The sequence below is a fragment of the Leishmania martiniquensis genome, chromosome 36 (genome assembly GCF_017916325.1).
Source record: "Leishmania martiniquensis isolate LSCM1 chromosome 36, whole genome shotgun sequence".
Classification (NCBI taxonomy): Eukaryota; Euglenozoa; class Kinetoplastea; order Trypanosomatida; family Trypanosomatidae; genus Leishmania; species Leishmania martiniquensis.
The window spans coordinates 344,470-359,520 of record NC_090171.1 but is presented as its reverse complement, the minus strand read 5'-3'; the positions used below and the strand labels follow the sequence as shown (position 1 = coordinate 359,520).

At 57.4% G+C, this 15,051-nt stretch overlaps 4 protein-coding genes across 4 annotated transcripts; all 4 read right to left on the bottom strand.

The window, feature by feature from the left end:
• Window positions 1-3,459: 3,459 nt before the first annotated feature.
• Window positions 3,460-4,209, bottom strand: LSCM1_00091 (uncharacterized protein; the record flags this gene model as incomplete). Its single annotated transcript, XM_067317750.1, has 1 exon — window positions 3,460-4,209. One exon carries the CDS (start codon window positions 4,207-4,209, stop codon window positions 3,460-3,462), a length of 750 nt encoding a protein of 249 aa, XP_067173855.1.
• A 1,126-nt stretch (window positions 4,210-5,335) lies between these two features.
• Window positions 5,336-6,484, bottom strand: LSCM1_00090 (uncharacterized protein; the record flags this gene model as incomplete). Its single annotated transcript, XM_067317749.1, has 1 exon — window positions 5,336-6,484. The coding sequence occupies one exon, from the start codon at window positions 6,482-6,484 to the stop codon at window positions 5,336-5,338; it is 1,149 nt and encodes a 382-aa protein (XP_067173854.1).
• Window positions 6,485-6,842: 358 nt separating this feature from the next.
• LSCM1_00089 (uncharacterized protein) lies at window positions 6,843-9,677 on the bottom strand (the record flags this gene model as incomplete). The annotated part of the gene is made up of 1 exon (XM_067317748.1): window positions 6,843-9,677. The coding sequence occupies one exon, from the start codon at window positions 9,675-9,677 to the stop codon at window positions 6,843-6,845; it is 2,835 nt and encodes a 944-aa protein (XP_067173853.1).
• A 3,177-nt stretch (window positions 9,678-12,854) lies between these two features.
• Window positions 12,855-14,414, bottom strand: LSCM1_00088 (uncharacterized protein; the record flags this gene model as incomplete). The annotated part of the gene is made up of 1 exon (XM_067317747.1): window positions 12,855-14,414. The coding sequence occupies one exon, from the start codon at window positions 14,412-14,414 to the stop codon at window positions 12,855-12,857; it is 1,560 nt and encodes a 519-aa protein (XP_067173852.1).
• Between the last annotated feature and the right edge of the window lie 637 nt (window positions 14,415-15,051).

Below are 15,051 nucleotides of genomic sequence, written 5' to 3'. Positions count from 1 at the left end.
GCGCTGGTGTGGGTCAGTACAGCGCAAGAGATGAGCCGCTGACTCCGGTGCACACACAGCAACAGCGCAGCGTCTGATATCTAATAAGAAAAGGTAAGAAAAATGGTCAGGAGAGAGATAGAGAGGAACGGGGAGGGGAGACAGGGGGGGGGCGAAAGAGGGAAAACACATTCACACACAGACAAACAAACCTAGGTGAACAGGCACGCGCGCCGTAACGCACCCCCACCCCAGGAAGGAGAGCGAGAGGGTGCACGAGGAGCGACTCAAAGCCCAGCAAATCTATGCCTTTCAGTCGTGCTTCTGCCTTCGTTGAATTCCACTTCCTTATAATGCTATCACGTGTTTATGAGTTTATTTCTTTTGCTCCCTTCCGTGTTGCCCTCCAAACAAGCCGTTCGGCCAGCATCCAACCTTGCTCGCGCTGATAGGCCGATGCACATACACGGGAGCGCTGACGCTCTCTTCAGGAATTACGGTGCCTCTCTTCGGCCAGCGTACCCAAATATTGAAAGGTGAGGGGGGAGAGAGAGCAACAGCGATGAGAGGAGCGGGGAGATGATGGGGAGAGGGGGAAGAGAGAGGCGACGGCGAGGTGCCCGTCAAGAGATGCCGTCAGCCGCAGTACGCACAAAAACACACACACAGAGGGACAGAAAATCACTAACGAGAAGACTGGCCAAACAGACCGCGAAAAAAAATCTTTCCCTCAGTGATGGGGAGGAACAGACGCCCAGTCAAGTCGGAGAGTGCTTCAGGTAATGTATATATATATAATAATAAACTGTAGCGGCGGTACCGTCACGGTATCCAGAAGAGGAGAGGGGATGTGGTGATGACGAGTGAATGGTCGATCCGACGGACGCGTGCGCTGTGGTAGAGAGAGGGAATGAGAAAGAGAGAGAGAGGAGGGCGAAGGGGGGGTACGAGCGCCTGGCGGAGCGGCGAGCAAGGCCGATGGAATGAGAAGAGGGGGAGAGAGCGACGAAACGACGGTGAGAAAGTACCAACAGCCACACACACACACACAAAAGGAATGACACAGAGGAGAAACGACACGAAGAAGCGAAGGCCGAAGGGGGGAGGAGGAAAGATTGAATCAGCAATGTGGTGGCGAAACAGATGACAAAACGTCGGGCGCAGGCGAGCGGGTGGCGAGGAAGAAGGAGGAAAGAAACGCGTACAAAACCCTCGAGTCGTCTTTTTGTGTAGTAGGGCAGCAACAGCAGCAGCGCACACGCACCGCCGTCAGAGCGGGGCGGTGTGTAAAAAGAGGCGAAGAGGGGGGATCTATCTGAAGGCGCTTGCCTCAAAGCCCTATGGGGCTTGAGATAGTAGCGCGATCGCTGCTTAGAGCCCGTGAATCGCTACCCTGGCTATTGCCGTATGTCCTTGACAACCGTAGCGCCGTCCTTGTTGTTGAGGATCATGTAGAGGAGGTACTGATTCGTATACGGGGAATTCCTACAACAAAGCCGGGAGAAGATTCTTGGGTTGAGCGCGCCGGCTGCCGTCTACGTATGGGAAGGCGGCGGGAGCTTCTGGTGTTGGAAGTGGGTTTTGGGGTCGCGTTGTAACTGAGGTTGCATCGCAGGAGGATAGCGTTTCATGTGCGACCGGCGAGAAAACGAAGAGGAGGAGAGAAAGGGCGAAGAGGGCAGTGCAAAAAAAAAATGGCGTAGGTAAGGTGCGGAGCCGCACGAGGCAATGGGGAAGGGTAGGAAGACCGTTAGGCCCAAGAACGCGACGAGGGCACCACCGCGCGCGTACTTCCGCATCGTTCATGCGTGCCACAGCGGTGGCCCACTAAAGACAAATGTGCATGTCTAGGCCAGATGATGGGCCCACAGACGCATCAGACTACACAGAGTGTGTATGTCTTGACACGGAAACCAGAGGCACCCCCCTCCTCCGCTTGCGCATCGCCAGCGGCGTCACCACGAACTCTACAGCTTAGCTTGTCTGTACAATCCAGCGCTTCGTTACCCTGTCTATTCCGAGAGGTTTGTACCTTCATTCCTCGAGAGCTCGCTCCCGCCACATCGAGAATATCCTCCTCGCCTTCCCATTGGCCGAGAATCTCACGATGCGGAAAGGTCGCCCCGCGTTTTCGGGAGATACGGTGCGGTACTCTGTCATGATTGCCACATCCACAGGGGCACCGACGGACACCAGAGCGCAAGAGAGGTGGGGGTGCAGAGCACCACGCCGCCCTTCCCCGCCCTCGACGGATGCCGATGTTTGGGCACGTGCCTGTGCAGAGGGCCTGACGTCTTCGACACGAAGAAGGGAGAGGGATCTGAGGTGTTGGGTGCACCACAGCCCGTACGCACCACGCGGGGTGCGTGCCACAGGGCGTGAAAAAGTAAAGGTGCCCGCGTGAGGCACGGAGACGACCGCTTCACGAACAAAAATGGATCGCGCATATGCGCACAGAATCGCTCCTCTTTCGTTTCCTCCAGAGAGGGTAGGGCAGGGGTGAGCTGTTAGGTGAGTTAGCGAGGCGTTATTTTTACTTAATGGGACTCGCGAGGAGACACAAATCAAAGAAGGGAAAAGAAAAACAATACCAAACTGGCTCGGCTTGTGCGCGCGCCGGCGTAGTAAAGGAATGCTTCTTCTCGAACGTCACTCCCAAAGTGGGGTTAGGGTGGTGTTCGAGGCGTTACCAGCTACGCCCACAGGCGCGACGTGCGCACTCTCCTCCCCCACCCGCAGAAAAAAGGGGGAGGGAGCCGTCACCAACGCGGCCGGCGAAGGCGTCCCTTTCGGAAGGGTTTCCGGATGAAGTGTGAGCATGGTAGCGGCCGGCGGTGGCGTCCATCGAGCCGGAAAGCTCGCGGCGTCTGGGGAGGCGCAGCGGCAAAGGATCAAACAAAAAAGAAACCGGCGCAAAGACCACCAGCGGGGGCACCACACAGCCCCTCCCTGCCCCAGATGCCTTCTTGGATCGCACCTCACATCAGAAGAGCACACGCGGGCGAGCCGTAGTCCCCAAAGATGACGGGGTGCTTCCTGATCGAAACCTGAAGGAAGCGAGCGAGAGCGACCGCTTGAGTGGGGCGCCGTGAAGAGGGGAAGTAAGGCTCTACGCCCTCCTCAGGCACACGAGCACAATGGAGAGGGTGCGAGACTGGAACAAACAGCATCGCGGCGCAGGGGATACAAGCACAAGCACACACGCACAAAAACGTCCCTACACTACAGGAGTGCGTCGAGAAGGAGCGAAGCACAACCTGCAAAAGACACGGATGCGTGTGTGAGCGGAAGAAGGCGAGACGGCGCCAGCATCGGAGCGGAATGGCCAGCAGACGATGCTACAGGTTTCGCTTCGTCAAAACCACCACCTCCACTGAATCGTATGTGGGATGCACAGCGGTTTCCCGTGCACTCGCGGCGCGTGATGTTTTCGCCTCGCGCACCTTCACCGTCCCTCGCGATTGTTCCTTTCTCTTTTGTTTACGCCAGTTCATCCACCAGGGTCTCGCGAACACTCTGAAGGAGGTTGCCTTCGTCACTACCCATGGCCTCGCGGCGCAACTGAAAGATGCGCTCCACGACCGTAATTTCTGTTGCCGTTGTGTTGAGACCGCAAAAGGCTGCCCAATCGTTTACTACAAGCCCAGAGCCAATGGCGGCATTGCCGCGGTTGATGGTACCCGCCACCACGGGAACCTGCAACAGAGAGGAAATTTCGTCCATGTCCTGCGCCGGAGTCTTGGGGTGCACCATGCATCCCTTATTTGTAGCTACGGCGTAGCTGCCGACTAGTGCGTTCTCGGCGATGGAGGTCCGAAACGTCTGCACCCGCAGTGTGTCGCGGATGACTTCCTCCGTTTCACGGCTCAGATCGGTGTGGATAAGCGCCACGTGGTCGTTACAAACCACACAATTGCCGAGTGCGGAGAGCCGCTCTTCCACGCGCTGCACCTTCACCGAGTCAGGTAGCGAGTTGCGGAGGTGCTGCAGCTCTTGGTCTGTCGCAATGGAGGGCACGATGAGCCCGTGTCGGTTACCGATAGTGAGGCGGCCAATCACGCGGGCATCGCCGATGGAGGTATAGATGACAGGGATGTGGTTGGCCAGCTCCTGTTCAAATGCGGAGTAGAAGTTCTGCGACGCGCCCGCAGCCACGAGGCAGTACGCATTGGTGAGGCGAGAGAAGACACCAATGTCATCGGAGCTCTCGAATCGGGTGCGTAGCGTCATGGTAAGGGCAGCTGCTCCTTCGGATCGCTGGAATGGAGTAAAGAGTCGCCGACGACGATAGGATTGAGGAGCGGCCCCGGAGGATGCAGGTAGTCTACCCAAGAGCGAGACAGCGAGAAAGGTCGAGGACCTACACTTACCTAGTGAACCTAGAGAAACTGCGAGTGGCAAGCACGCACCCACACTGCACACGTAGCTCTGCTTGGAAGGCGCCGAAAACAAAAAGAAAGAAGGCGGAGGTCAATGGGCGACACGTGTGCGAGCGATGAAGGGAATGTCAAGAGTGCAGGTAAAGAGACGGCCCATGAACCGTGAAGAAACGGAAACCTGAGCGCCCCTCAAGCTGCTCGTACGCCTTCGTTGTTGCTGCTTTGAAGGAAGACTCCACCGGACCGCACAGAGAGAGCAAGAGAGAGAGAAGCTGTTATAGCGAGCTATATGGGGCCGCAGTAATACGCATACGCGACAATAGAGTGAAGAGGGCTCAAAAGAGCCTTACGGACTCGAGGATCATGCCCGCGCTGAAGCGGCGGTGGCAGCGGGGCAGCGGGAAGTGGGGGAGGTACGCGCAGTCATCACCATTCCAAACGAAGAAGTGAGGAGCGACATCAACAAACTGCAAGGCAAGGTTGCATCTCCGTCGACGTGACCTCAACGTGCGTGCGCCTCTCTATGTGTACCTTGATGGTGCGACAACGCCCTTCCAAAAATCGCACGCACCAAGAGAGAGAGACAGAGCGAGAGAAATTTGTACCGTTATGAGCTGGGAAGGTGCGCTCTTGACTCTTCTGCGGTTCTCTTTTGGGCTTCACGGTTCACTTGACGGTCCGATTCGATGGTGCGCAAAAAAACGTGAAGCACGAGGTGGAAAAGTCAGTGGCAGATGCGTCGTCCTCCCCCTCCTCTCCCCTTTCACCTTTACACCAGGAAGAGCCGAGACAGCAGCGCTCCACCCCTTTTCGCTGAGGCGCTCAAGCGAAAAAGAGGAGTGAGAAAAAGAGAGCGGGTCGACGAAAAAAAAAGCTTACGCGCGGGACGAGTCCTCAGTCACGCCAGGTGAAGACGCTCTTCCTGCACAAGCACCTACACCCACGCACGAGCGTGCACACGCGCACCTCTGCAGCACTCAATCGCCATCCGGCTCGTTGAGAGAGTCGTAAGAGAGGATCGTGGGTGTCAGTTTGTGACGCATGTGCGCTTGACGCTCCCGATCTAGCCGTGCAGCCTCCTTGTATAACGCCTTCTCGGAATCGAAAAGTAGCCCGTAGTCCGCATAGAACTGGTGATCCCTGGCCTCGACCACCTCCGTTACCTCCGGCAGAAAGTGCTTCATGACGCGCTCGATGCCATCCTTCAAGGTCAAGTGTGAGGATGGACACGTTCTGCAGGCACCGAGCATCGCCAGTGACACGACCCCAGTCTTCTCGTTGAAATGCAGCAGTTTCACGTCGCCGCCGTCGCGCTGCACCATCGGGCGCACCTGTTCTCGCAGCAGTTCCTTGATGCATTGCAGTACCTCAGAGTCACCGTCCTTCATCTCTAGGTCGTCCGCGATGAAGGTGTACTCTTTCGCTGGAGAGATGCACGCATTGTGAAAGACGAGGTAGTGTCCGAGGAAGCTGCTGATGCTCCACTCAACTGTCGACCAATCCACATTTGGGTAGAGCGAGATGGACACCTGTCGAGGCGCAACGAAGACGCTCATCACCTCCTGCGGGTACTGCTCAAACAGTCCTTGGGAAAGCGGGTGCACCCAAGCAAGGCCACGGTGCGCCACCTCGCACGACTGCCCTTCCGGCACAAAGCTCTCGAAGCCGTCTGCTGGGATGGAAAAAGAGCGGCACAGGGGGTTTGGGGTGGGCTGCGCATGCAGCTGCATCATGCGCCGACCTAACGTGCGCCGCAGCATGCTCGACCCAGAGCTCGCGGCACATGCAAAGAGCGTAGCCTTGAGGGAAAAGAGGAAGAGAAAGTCATCACATATGAGCGAGAGCGGAGAAGAGGGGTTAGCGGGGGAAAAAAACAGAACGACGGAGACGCACGTGCACCGACCCGCCCGAAAACCGATGGGGGTCGGGAAGGCGTTGGACGACTGAAAGATGGTCGCGGAGGTGAAGCGGAAAAAAAGCGGAGGGGTCGTGAGAGAGAAAGAGAAAGAAAGAGGCAGGATGGTAGCCGACAAGTCGTGAGCGAGCACACAAATCGGACCGCCGATTCGCGACCCATGCTCTGAGTCTAACGCGAAGAGAGCCTGCTTATTCCCAAAAAGAAACATCAGCCCCCTCGACGCGCTTTGTTGCTCGGGAAAGGGGTGATGGCTGCTGCCGCATGCTGTTGTGCTCTCTAGCTGGTTCCTCTTTCTTTCATTATAGTATACAGGACGATTCAGGGAACGAGGAGCCGGCGAGGGGAGGAAGAGGAGGGGGGGCGAAAAAACGACTGCGGCGGTCTTGGAAGGTACGGGAAAAAGGGTAGCTGCGGCGTTCTCCGTGACGCGCAGTCTCCAATGCATGCAGTGAGGGCAGCGTTGCTGTCTTCAGCTCTCTCCGTCTTCATACTGCGCGGCACTCTCTGCGCCCTTCCATTGCCCCTTGCTCTTTTACTTTTGTTGCGAGATGACGTGCAGCGGAGCGTCACCCTCGCTGACGTTTGCGCAGGCCTGTCTCGAGCTCTTCGGGCTGGAAGTAGTTCACGGGGGCGCTCTGCAGCACCCACTCCGCAGACGCGATGGCGGTCACGTGCGTCATGAACCGCTTTGTTGTGCGGCGCAGCTGCAAAAACACAACGAGACCAGGCCTCTCTCGCAGTACAGGGGGGACACCCGCCTCCGCTCCGGTGGTGCTCGATGTGATGCGGTTCGCGGTAGACTTGCGTCCAGCACCAAACAGAAAACTGGTAGGGTGGATCTCTGCGATAGAGGCATCTGCCGCGGTCGTGCTCTCGTGACGCCTCGCCGCCGCTGGCACGCCCGTTTCCATGGGGCGAACGATCGTGTACGAGCACTTGTCCGCCTCTAGTCTTGCCACATTAAAGAAGAACCCCGACAGAAGTGCCTTCGTAATCGCCTCCACGTCGATCAGTTGCACCGCTGCGTTCAGCGCCGTATCGAGCGCGTCGTCGAGGTCGAGGTCGAGGTCCTTATCGGCACTACTGCTCTTCAGTGGCACCCGCTCCACATCGAGGCCGATTCGGTCGTACGTTCTCAAAATCTGGTCCAGTACATCTCGTGCGCGCAGCATCGATCGTGCGTTGATGCAGTTGGAGCGGCAAAATTCGCCGGCGCGTGGTCCCGCCCGCAGCCACTCCTCCATGAGCCTGATGTAGCCCGTCACATCGCCGTTGCCGAAGCCGAAGAGGTGTTCCTTGGCGCTCTTGATATGCTGCCGCTCCTTGACATCACGGGTATTAATGAAGATGGAGTCAAGCGTGATCATGGCGGCTGCCATGGCCATGTGCCGCCCGCAACCGAGTGCGCACGCCCGAATCAAGCACTTGCTCAGTGATGGCTCCAGCGGAAACTCGGCCATGCGCCGCCCCGTGACCGTCAGCCGGCCGTCCGCCTTCATAGCGCCAAGGAGGAAAAGGTGGTCTAAGGCGCGCTCCAGCGACGCGGTCGACGGCGCATCCAGGAAGTCAAACTGGAGTAAGTTGTGTATGCCGAGGGCCTTTAGCTGCAGCACCATCGCACTCATCGAGCACCGCAAGATCTCCGGTATCGTCTCTGGCGGCAGCTCGTTGTGGAACGTGTAGGCTGTGAAGAGGCGATAGCACTCACCTGGCCGCGTCCGCCCGGCTCGCCCGGCGCGCTGCGTTGCACTTGCCTGAGACGTAGGCACCACCCGCAGCTCTTCCACCATCGCTTGCGGGTTATAGTAATCCTGCTTGCAGAGTCCGCAGTCCACCACGTAGACGACACCGTCAATGGTGATGGACGTTTCTGCAATGTTTGTCGCGATGACCACCTTACGCGTGCCCGGCAGCGCGTGCTCGTAGATGCGTGCCTGCTCCTTTGGCGGCATCGACGAGTAAATCGGGAGAATGACAAGCGGCCGTAGCTGACCCTTGGCCTCGTCCACGTAGGATTGAAGGGTCTCGGCACATGTCTCAATGGCGTCTTGGCCTGGCAAGAATACCAAAATGTCGCCAGGCAGCGGCTTGGATAGGTGGAGGCCGAGCACCGTCTGGGCCGACTCCGTCACGTAGTCGACCACTGGCTCCTCCGCGTAGAAGAGGTCCACTGGGTAGGTGCGGCCGCTCACTGTGAACACCGGCGCCTTATCGAAGAAGGCGCTAAACTTTGCGGCATTGATGGTGGCGCTGGCGACAATAACTTTCAGATTCGGGTTGCGGCGAATCACGTCGCGCAGGAGGCCGAGCAGGATATCGGTGCTGAGAGACCGCTCATGGGCCTCATCGACCATGATGGCCCCGACTGAGGACAGATCGGGGTCATCCGTGAACTCCTTTAGCATCATGCCATCCGTCACGTAGAGTATGCGGGTAAGGGGGCCTGTCTTGTCATCAAAGCGCACTTTGTATCCAACAATGCTGCCGCATGGGCACCCGACTTCTTGGGAGACACGCTCTGCAACACTAATGGCAGCGATTCGGCGAGGTTGCGTGCAGATGAGTCGCAGCTCCTCCTCCTCTTCCACAGTCACGCCACCGTCATCGCCGGGAGGCTCGGTTTTTGCCTTGAAAGGAGCAGCAGCAGCAGCCCCTGCGCGGGTGGCGACCAGTCGCTCTCGTGTTTTCGGGCCCAGGTGAACGCCTTCCTCGTAGAGATACTGGAGCAGCTGCGTCGTCTTACCAGATCCGGTCTCGCCCACGATGATAACCACGCGGTTGTCACGAATGAGCTGCAGCAACGGCTCCCTCACCAGGTGAATCGGCAAACTTCTGCGTTGCTGCTGTAGTCGCTCCCTCTGACTCTGCAATGCTGCCGCGCGCTCTTCTTGGAGCTCGGCGAATGTTTTCTCCGGCATATAATCGCGCTTCGCCACTCGCGCCGCCACTTCTGCCTCATTCATCGCCACATAGCCTGCAGAGGAGAGGGACTGTGATGCCGCGTCCTCCGCTGCCGCAGAGGCTGGCGCACACGCCACATGTGCATCTTGATGGCTCGCCTCTTTCACGCCCCGAAACGCATCCGTACAGGATGTCGCTGAATACAAAGGGCGCTGAAGCTCATCTGCCAACTCGCCCCATCGATCCAAAGCTTCGTCTTCGTCAACGAGTGCCTGTCGCCGGCGGGCGACATTGAACAGCTCGCTCGCTGTGTTTACTTCAGCAGAGCGGTGCAGCAAGAAGTCCGCCTCGACCACGGATGCTGGAACGATGCCCTTCTCAATGTCCCTCAGTTTCTGTTCGACAACGGTATTCGCTGCCTTCTGCCGCTGAGCCGCCTCCTTTCGAAGGAACGCGGCCCGAGATGCCTGTTGCGCCCTGCGAAAAGCTTCGTTGTCCATGTGTGTGACGCCTGTGGGGAAAGAGGTTACGAGCACTCAGGCGTGCGTCCCACCATTACTTTGGTTAAAGGGGGCGCGGATGTTGCTTGATTGAAAAGATTGCGTGAAAGGCGGAGAGAGCGGATCAATGATGTCTAGACACAGGCGCCATGGGCAGCATCAAGCGCCGCGTGAGTCCACCTGGACACTCTCAGGAGAAGAGTTGAACACTCCGGGGAAGTGGGAGGGGGAGGACATCTTCATGAATTCCTGTTTATAGCTCGGTATTTTTCCTGTGCGCGTCAGCATCTACAAAAAACACACTCTATGTCAGAACTCCGAAGAAGAAAAAAAGAACAACGTAAATATATACATATATATATATGTGTGTGTATAGATATTTCTGTTTGAAAACGCGTGGCGAACCCTATGTCCAATAGAGAAGAGCCGCACACGGCTTCTGCTAAGCTGCTTCCTGCAAGCATCACTGCGTCTCTGTGCGTCTGTGGAAGGGACACCGTGGAGCCCGTGCCCTTGCTCATTGCCGCGCTGCGTCTGGCGGTGACGGGTCCGGTGAAGACGGCGTAGGGTGGTCAGAGCGCCTTCGCGGCTACCGACGGTGGCGGCCAGGTCGCGGACGGCGCTGCGTCGCAGCGCGGCTCGAAAGCATCGCGCCCGGCTGTCGCGCCGCCAGCTGACGGGGAGCGCCTGCGACGCCCTGAAGGGGACGCGCGCCACGTGGCGACCGACGCCACGCGATCGGCTCTGGAGAGGGTCCCTTGGGGGCGCGCGGCGGGTAGAGTGCCGGAGGCGAAGGGCGGGCTCAGATGACGAGGTGCGCGGCATTGCTGTAGCGCGTGACGAATGCTGCTTCGCGCTGGGCAATCAGAGCCCTGTAGCCGGGCTGGGTGGTTGTGCACTTTCCTCTCGCATGGCAGAGAAGGAGCGCGATGAGAAGGCATTAGGGGCCCCTCTGCGGGGCTTTGCGTGCGAGTGAAAGTGCGTGTGTGTCTGTGTCTTTAGTCGAGCGGCGGAGCGAACGACACTGTGAAGTGATCCCGAGAAGGGAGAGAAAGAGAGGGGGACGGGATCAGTGATAATAATGAAGAAAAAAAGAGGGAAAGAGAGGGGCGAGCACCCGGCGTTCGGAACAAAAAAAGAGGAGAGGCGATCGGGAGAAGATGCCAACAAGAGCGAAAACGAAATCTTAGACAGGAAACGCCACTGCAATCGCGCCATTACAAACACCCCCGGAGAGATCAAGAAAGCCTCGTGAGCAGCCTCGCCTGTGAAGATTAGCTGTAACGGCGACGCGTTTAAGAGTAGAGGGAAAAGGGGAGAAAATTGATGTTGACGAGCGGCGTTTCTTTCCATTTGGTCGTTCAAGTCGTGAAGGAGTATTTCGCAAACAGCGGCACCAACACCAACAACTACAGCGCACCACCTCTGTAACAAAAAAAAGGTCGAGTAAGAGAACGCGGGGGGGAAGGGGAGGGGGAGGCGCACGCGGCAAAAGGAAACACGCGGAGATGCCTGCAGAATCAAAGAGGCGAAGGAAGAAAAGAAGCTGGGGAGAATAAACGGAAACGAAAAGGCAAGCTGAATGGCGCACAGCGCGAGATGCGTCTCAACACTTACAACGCGAGCGATCTTTCCTATCATTGCGCACGCCACGTCGCATTCCGCCTCAGGAGAGGTAGAATCCTGCTTGCCATGCGTTCACACACCGATATACCCATGCACCAAGATTGTTGAGCGGCTTCGAGAAGAAGAAAAAAGAGGAAAACCCCAAAAAGACAGAGAGAGGTGGACAGACATTCCAGCGGAGAATGGAGACGAGTCGCACAAAGTAAGACTTGAAACGGGGAAGACCGGCAGGAGCGAACAGGAGACGATAAAAAGAAAAAGAGAGGGAGAGAGGGAGGAGCCGAGACGATAGACGCGGCAGTGATCAAGTCGGACGTGGCACCTTCCGTACGAACTAAAAGGCACCAACAACGAGTCAAGTAAAGTGGAAAGGGAGTTATTTTTTGTTGTCGTTCGTGGGGTCTGAGCGGGCGCGAGCGGAGCCGCCTCGTCTGAAGATATACAAAGGCATCACAACTACGTTGATCGGCGAAAGGGAGAGCAGAAGGCGCGGAGAAGACGGCGCAGGAAGACGAAGACAGAGAAGCACGGCAAAATCACCGCAACAACGTTTCTTTTCCTTCTGCTCTATTGGCGTCGTTGCTCATTTCCTTCCATCTTCCGGGTCGTTTGCTTCGCCTCTGTTGTGAATGGCGCCTCGCCTTCTTTTGTACGCCTCCGCCGCAAGAGGGGAGGGAGGGAGGGGGGCACACACACACACACGCACGCACACAGAGAAAGAGGAGGCGGCAGAGGTAGTCGTGGCGAAGTCACGGTCTGCTGTGTCGTCGTGACGCGGCTGAGTCTACTCGTTCGCGTACGTTCCTTCTCCTTCAGTCGAGAGCCACCCGAGAGAGCGGGGTCATCGATGGCGCGCCTGAGACACGGTCACGCAACAGACACACGCGACGGCACGCCGACAGGAAAAAAAAGCGCAGGTGCGGCGAAGAGGCGGAAACAAAGATAGAGAGAGAGGACAAAGCTGCAAGAAGCAAGCATGAGTGCGCTCGAGCTATCGAGCGGTAAAGACGGCATCTTCCCTCAAGAGCACGAGCATGCAAAAAAAAATGCGCGTCCTACAACGACACACAAAAAAGGATGACCAGACTCGTCGCCATGCATTTCTTTTTCTGCGGCCTTCGACACTCAAAGGGCGCCAAGGTCCAACCATAATAACCGAACGACATCAGACAACACACATGAGGGAGAAGGGAAAGTCAAAAGCACTGAACCAGCCAGCACACTTTACATGCGTGTTCCATTGAGCTGTGATTTGTAAGCGCACACGCGCGCTTCCTCCTGTCCTCAAGTTGCTTCACAGAGCCGCTCTTGGTCTCCCTCTTTCTCACGCATACTCACAGTCACCTGTATGCCTCAAGCACTTCCATACGCAGTCTGGCACGCGCTGTGTGTTCGTGTGTGTGTGTGTGCTTGTGTGTGCATCTGACCATGAACTCATGGACCGCACCTTCCTTCTGTCGAACGAGTCGAGTATTTTTTTCCGCTGCCTACTCGTGCTTGTGACGGCGAGTTAAGATCTGACCAAGCTCCCCATATGAACAGTGAAATACATCAGAAAAGGAGTTTGTTGAGCTCGTCGTCGAGGTTGACTGAGGGTTCCATTGTGGTAGTCCGCAGCAGGTCTCCGCACGCATGAACATGTCTGCTAGTGGTGCAGTCCTGTGCCGTGGATGCACTTCGGCTACCACTTGAGTGCCGGTCTCGACTGCTCTCGCGCCGGGACGCTCTAGGCAGCGCTGTCTCTCTACCCTCTACTGTGAGCGCAGGAATGCCCTTTGCCTTGCTTCCTCCACCCGAATCTGTGGCGGCTGGCCTTGACGAGGCAGAAAGTTGCATTCCGTGAGAATCTTCACGGTGGTCCCCCTTTTCCCTGCGCAACGACTCCTGCTGCATCACTGTGTCCATCCACCGCGCAACGACTTCGTGATCTGCGATATCCTCATCCGTTGCGCCGTCGTGTCGCTCAAAGAGAGATGACGCTGAAGGGGACAATGAAGCTGCCTTCAGTGCTACAGTATCGCTCGCGACGGGTGCTGCTGAGCCTGCAGCAGGCGAGGGGCGGTTGAGGGACACGCAAGGCCCTTCGTCGGTGAAAGCGGTCGAAGTGGTGGTCTGGCCTTGCTCCGTCACTGCTTCGCCCGCCGCCGCTGCGTGCTTCAGAATGAATCTGTGACGCAGTAACTCTGTGCATGTGGGCCGTCTCTCGGGGGACTTCGCGACGCACAAACGGATGAAGTCGGCCAAGTCAGAGTCCATCTCCGGCGGCAACTCAAGAGCTGCGCCGTCACTGTTGAGGTGCTGCAACAGCGCCCAGAAGCGTGCCTCGCTACTGCCGCCGCGCAAGCCCGCGTACGGGCGCACTCCCACGGCCAGCTCAGCGACAACGAGTCCAAGAGACCAAATATCGGCCCCGTATGAGTAATGCTCGCCGCGTAGCCGCTCAGGACTCATGTACGTCACCGTGCCCACAAAACTATGGGCGTCCGCCTTGGTACACTCCAGGTTAGAGCTCACGCCAAAGTCAGATATCTTGATGTCGCCGGTCCGGCTGTTGTAGAGGACGTTGCTCGGCTTCAGGTCGCGATGAATGAGGTGGCGGGTACGATGCAGGTACGTGAGCCCCTTCAGCATCAGACGCGTGACGCACGCCAAGACGTGCGGTGGAACAGGCTTGTGTAGCTCGTGCAGAGATCCGTCCATAGCCTCCATCGCGATATAGATCGACCCCTCGTGCGCGAACGCACCGTAGAACGTGACCAAGTACGGCGTCGCGGAGTCACCAGCGTGCAGCGTCTCCAACTCTCGTCGAATTTCGCTTATGTGTGCGTGCCCCGTCACTTTGATTTCCTTCAGTGCAACGATCGTCTTGCTGCGCCGGTGGATTGCGCGGCGAACAGCTCCGCTGCTGCCCTTCCCTAGAAAACCGCCCTCCGCGTCCGGAATCACTTCAAGGTCACCCAGAGAGAGCACGTACGAGTTGCCTTGACTATCGCGCACCCCCTCAGACGACACGAGGAGCGAGCCGATGCGGACGCCGTCGGCACAGAAGCCCTCTGTGGCGCTGCCCCCATCGCGCTCGATGGCGTCGAGGTTGATTTTTAGGCGTGACATTGATCTGTACAGGTGCGCCGTTGGGTGCTTGAAGGAAAAAAAAAATAGCGCGCGCGCGGGCCGGCCGGTGTCCGCTGACGTTGGCAGCGGTATTGTTATTCCTCTTACTGTGCTGTAGCAATGCAACATGCGAAGCACCACAGTGTATGGTGGTGCTGCAAGTAATCGAAGCCAGACGAAGAGAAGGTCGAACGTATGCTGGCTAAGATCGACGCGGAGCTTGAGGGAAGCCCACAGGAGGATACACAAGCGACAAGCAAGCGATACACCAAACCAGGCGAGCAAACGGCACGGCAGCGTCCCTCTCCTCGTCGCCACGACGTGTCATATACTTCCTTGGCGACCCCTTCTCCAAATGCACGTGCTTCTGCGAATGAAAACAAAAAAAACTGAGGGGAGTAAAAGAACCGGCGCTCGGCGAATGCACTGTCGTATCCTGTCGCTGCGCTTCCCCGAAATTGTCGTTCGTCCAACGCACGACACCGCACGTGTGTCTGTTGTACGGTCGCTGCTGTGGAGGGCAACGAGGAGTAAAAACGTGTATGGAGAGACGACGTGCGAGAAAAAAAAGGCAAATCACAAAAAAATTCGACAGCAACCCTTAAGAAATGCACAGAAACAGAAAAGCGGAAGGCAG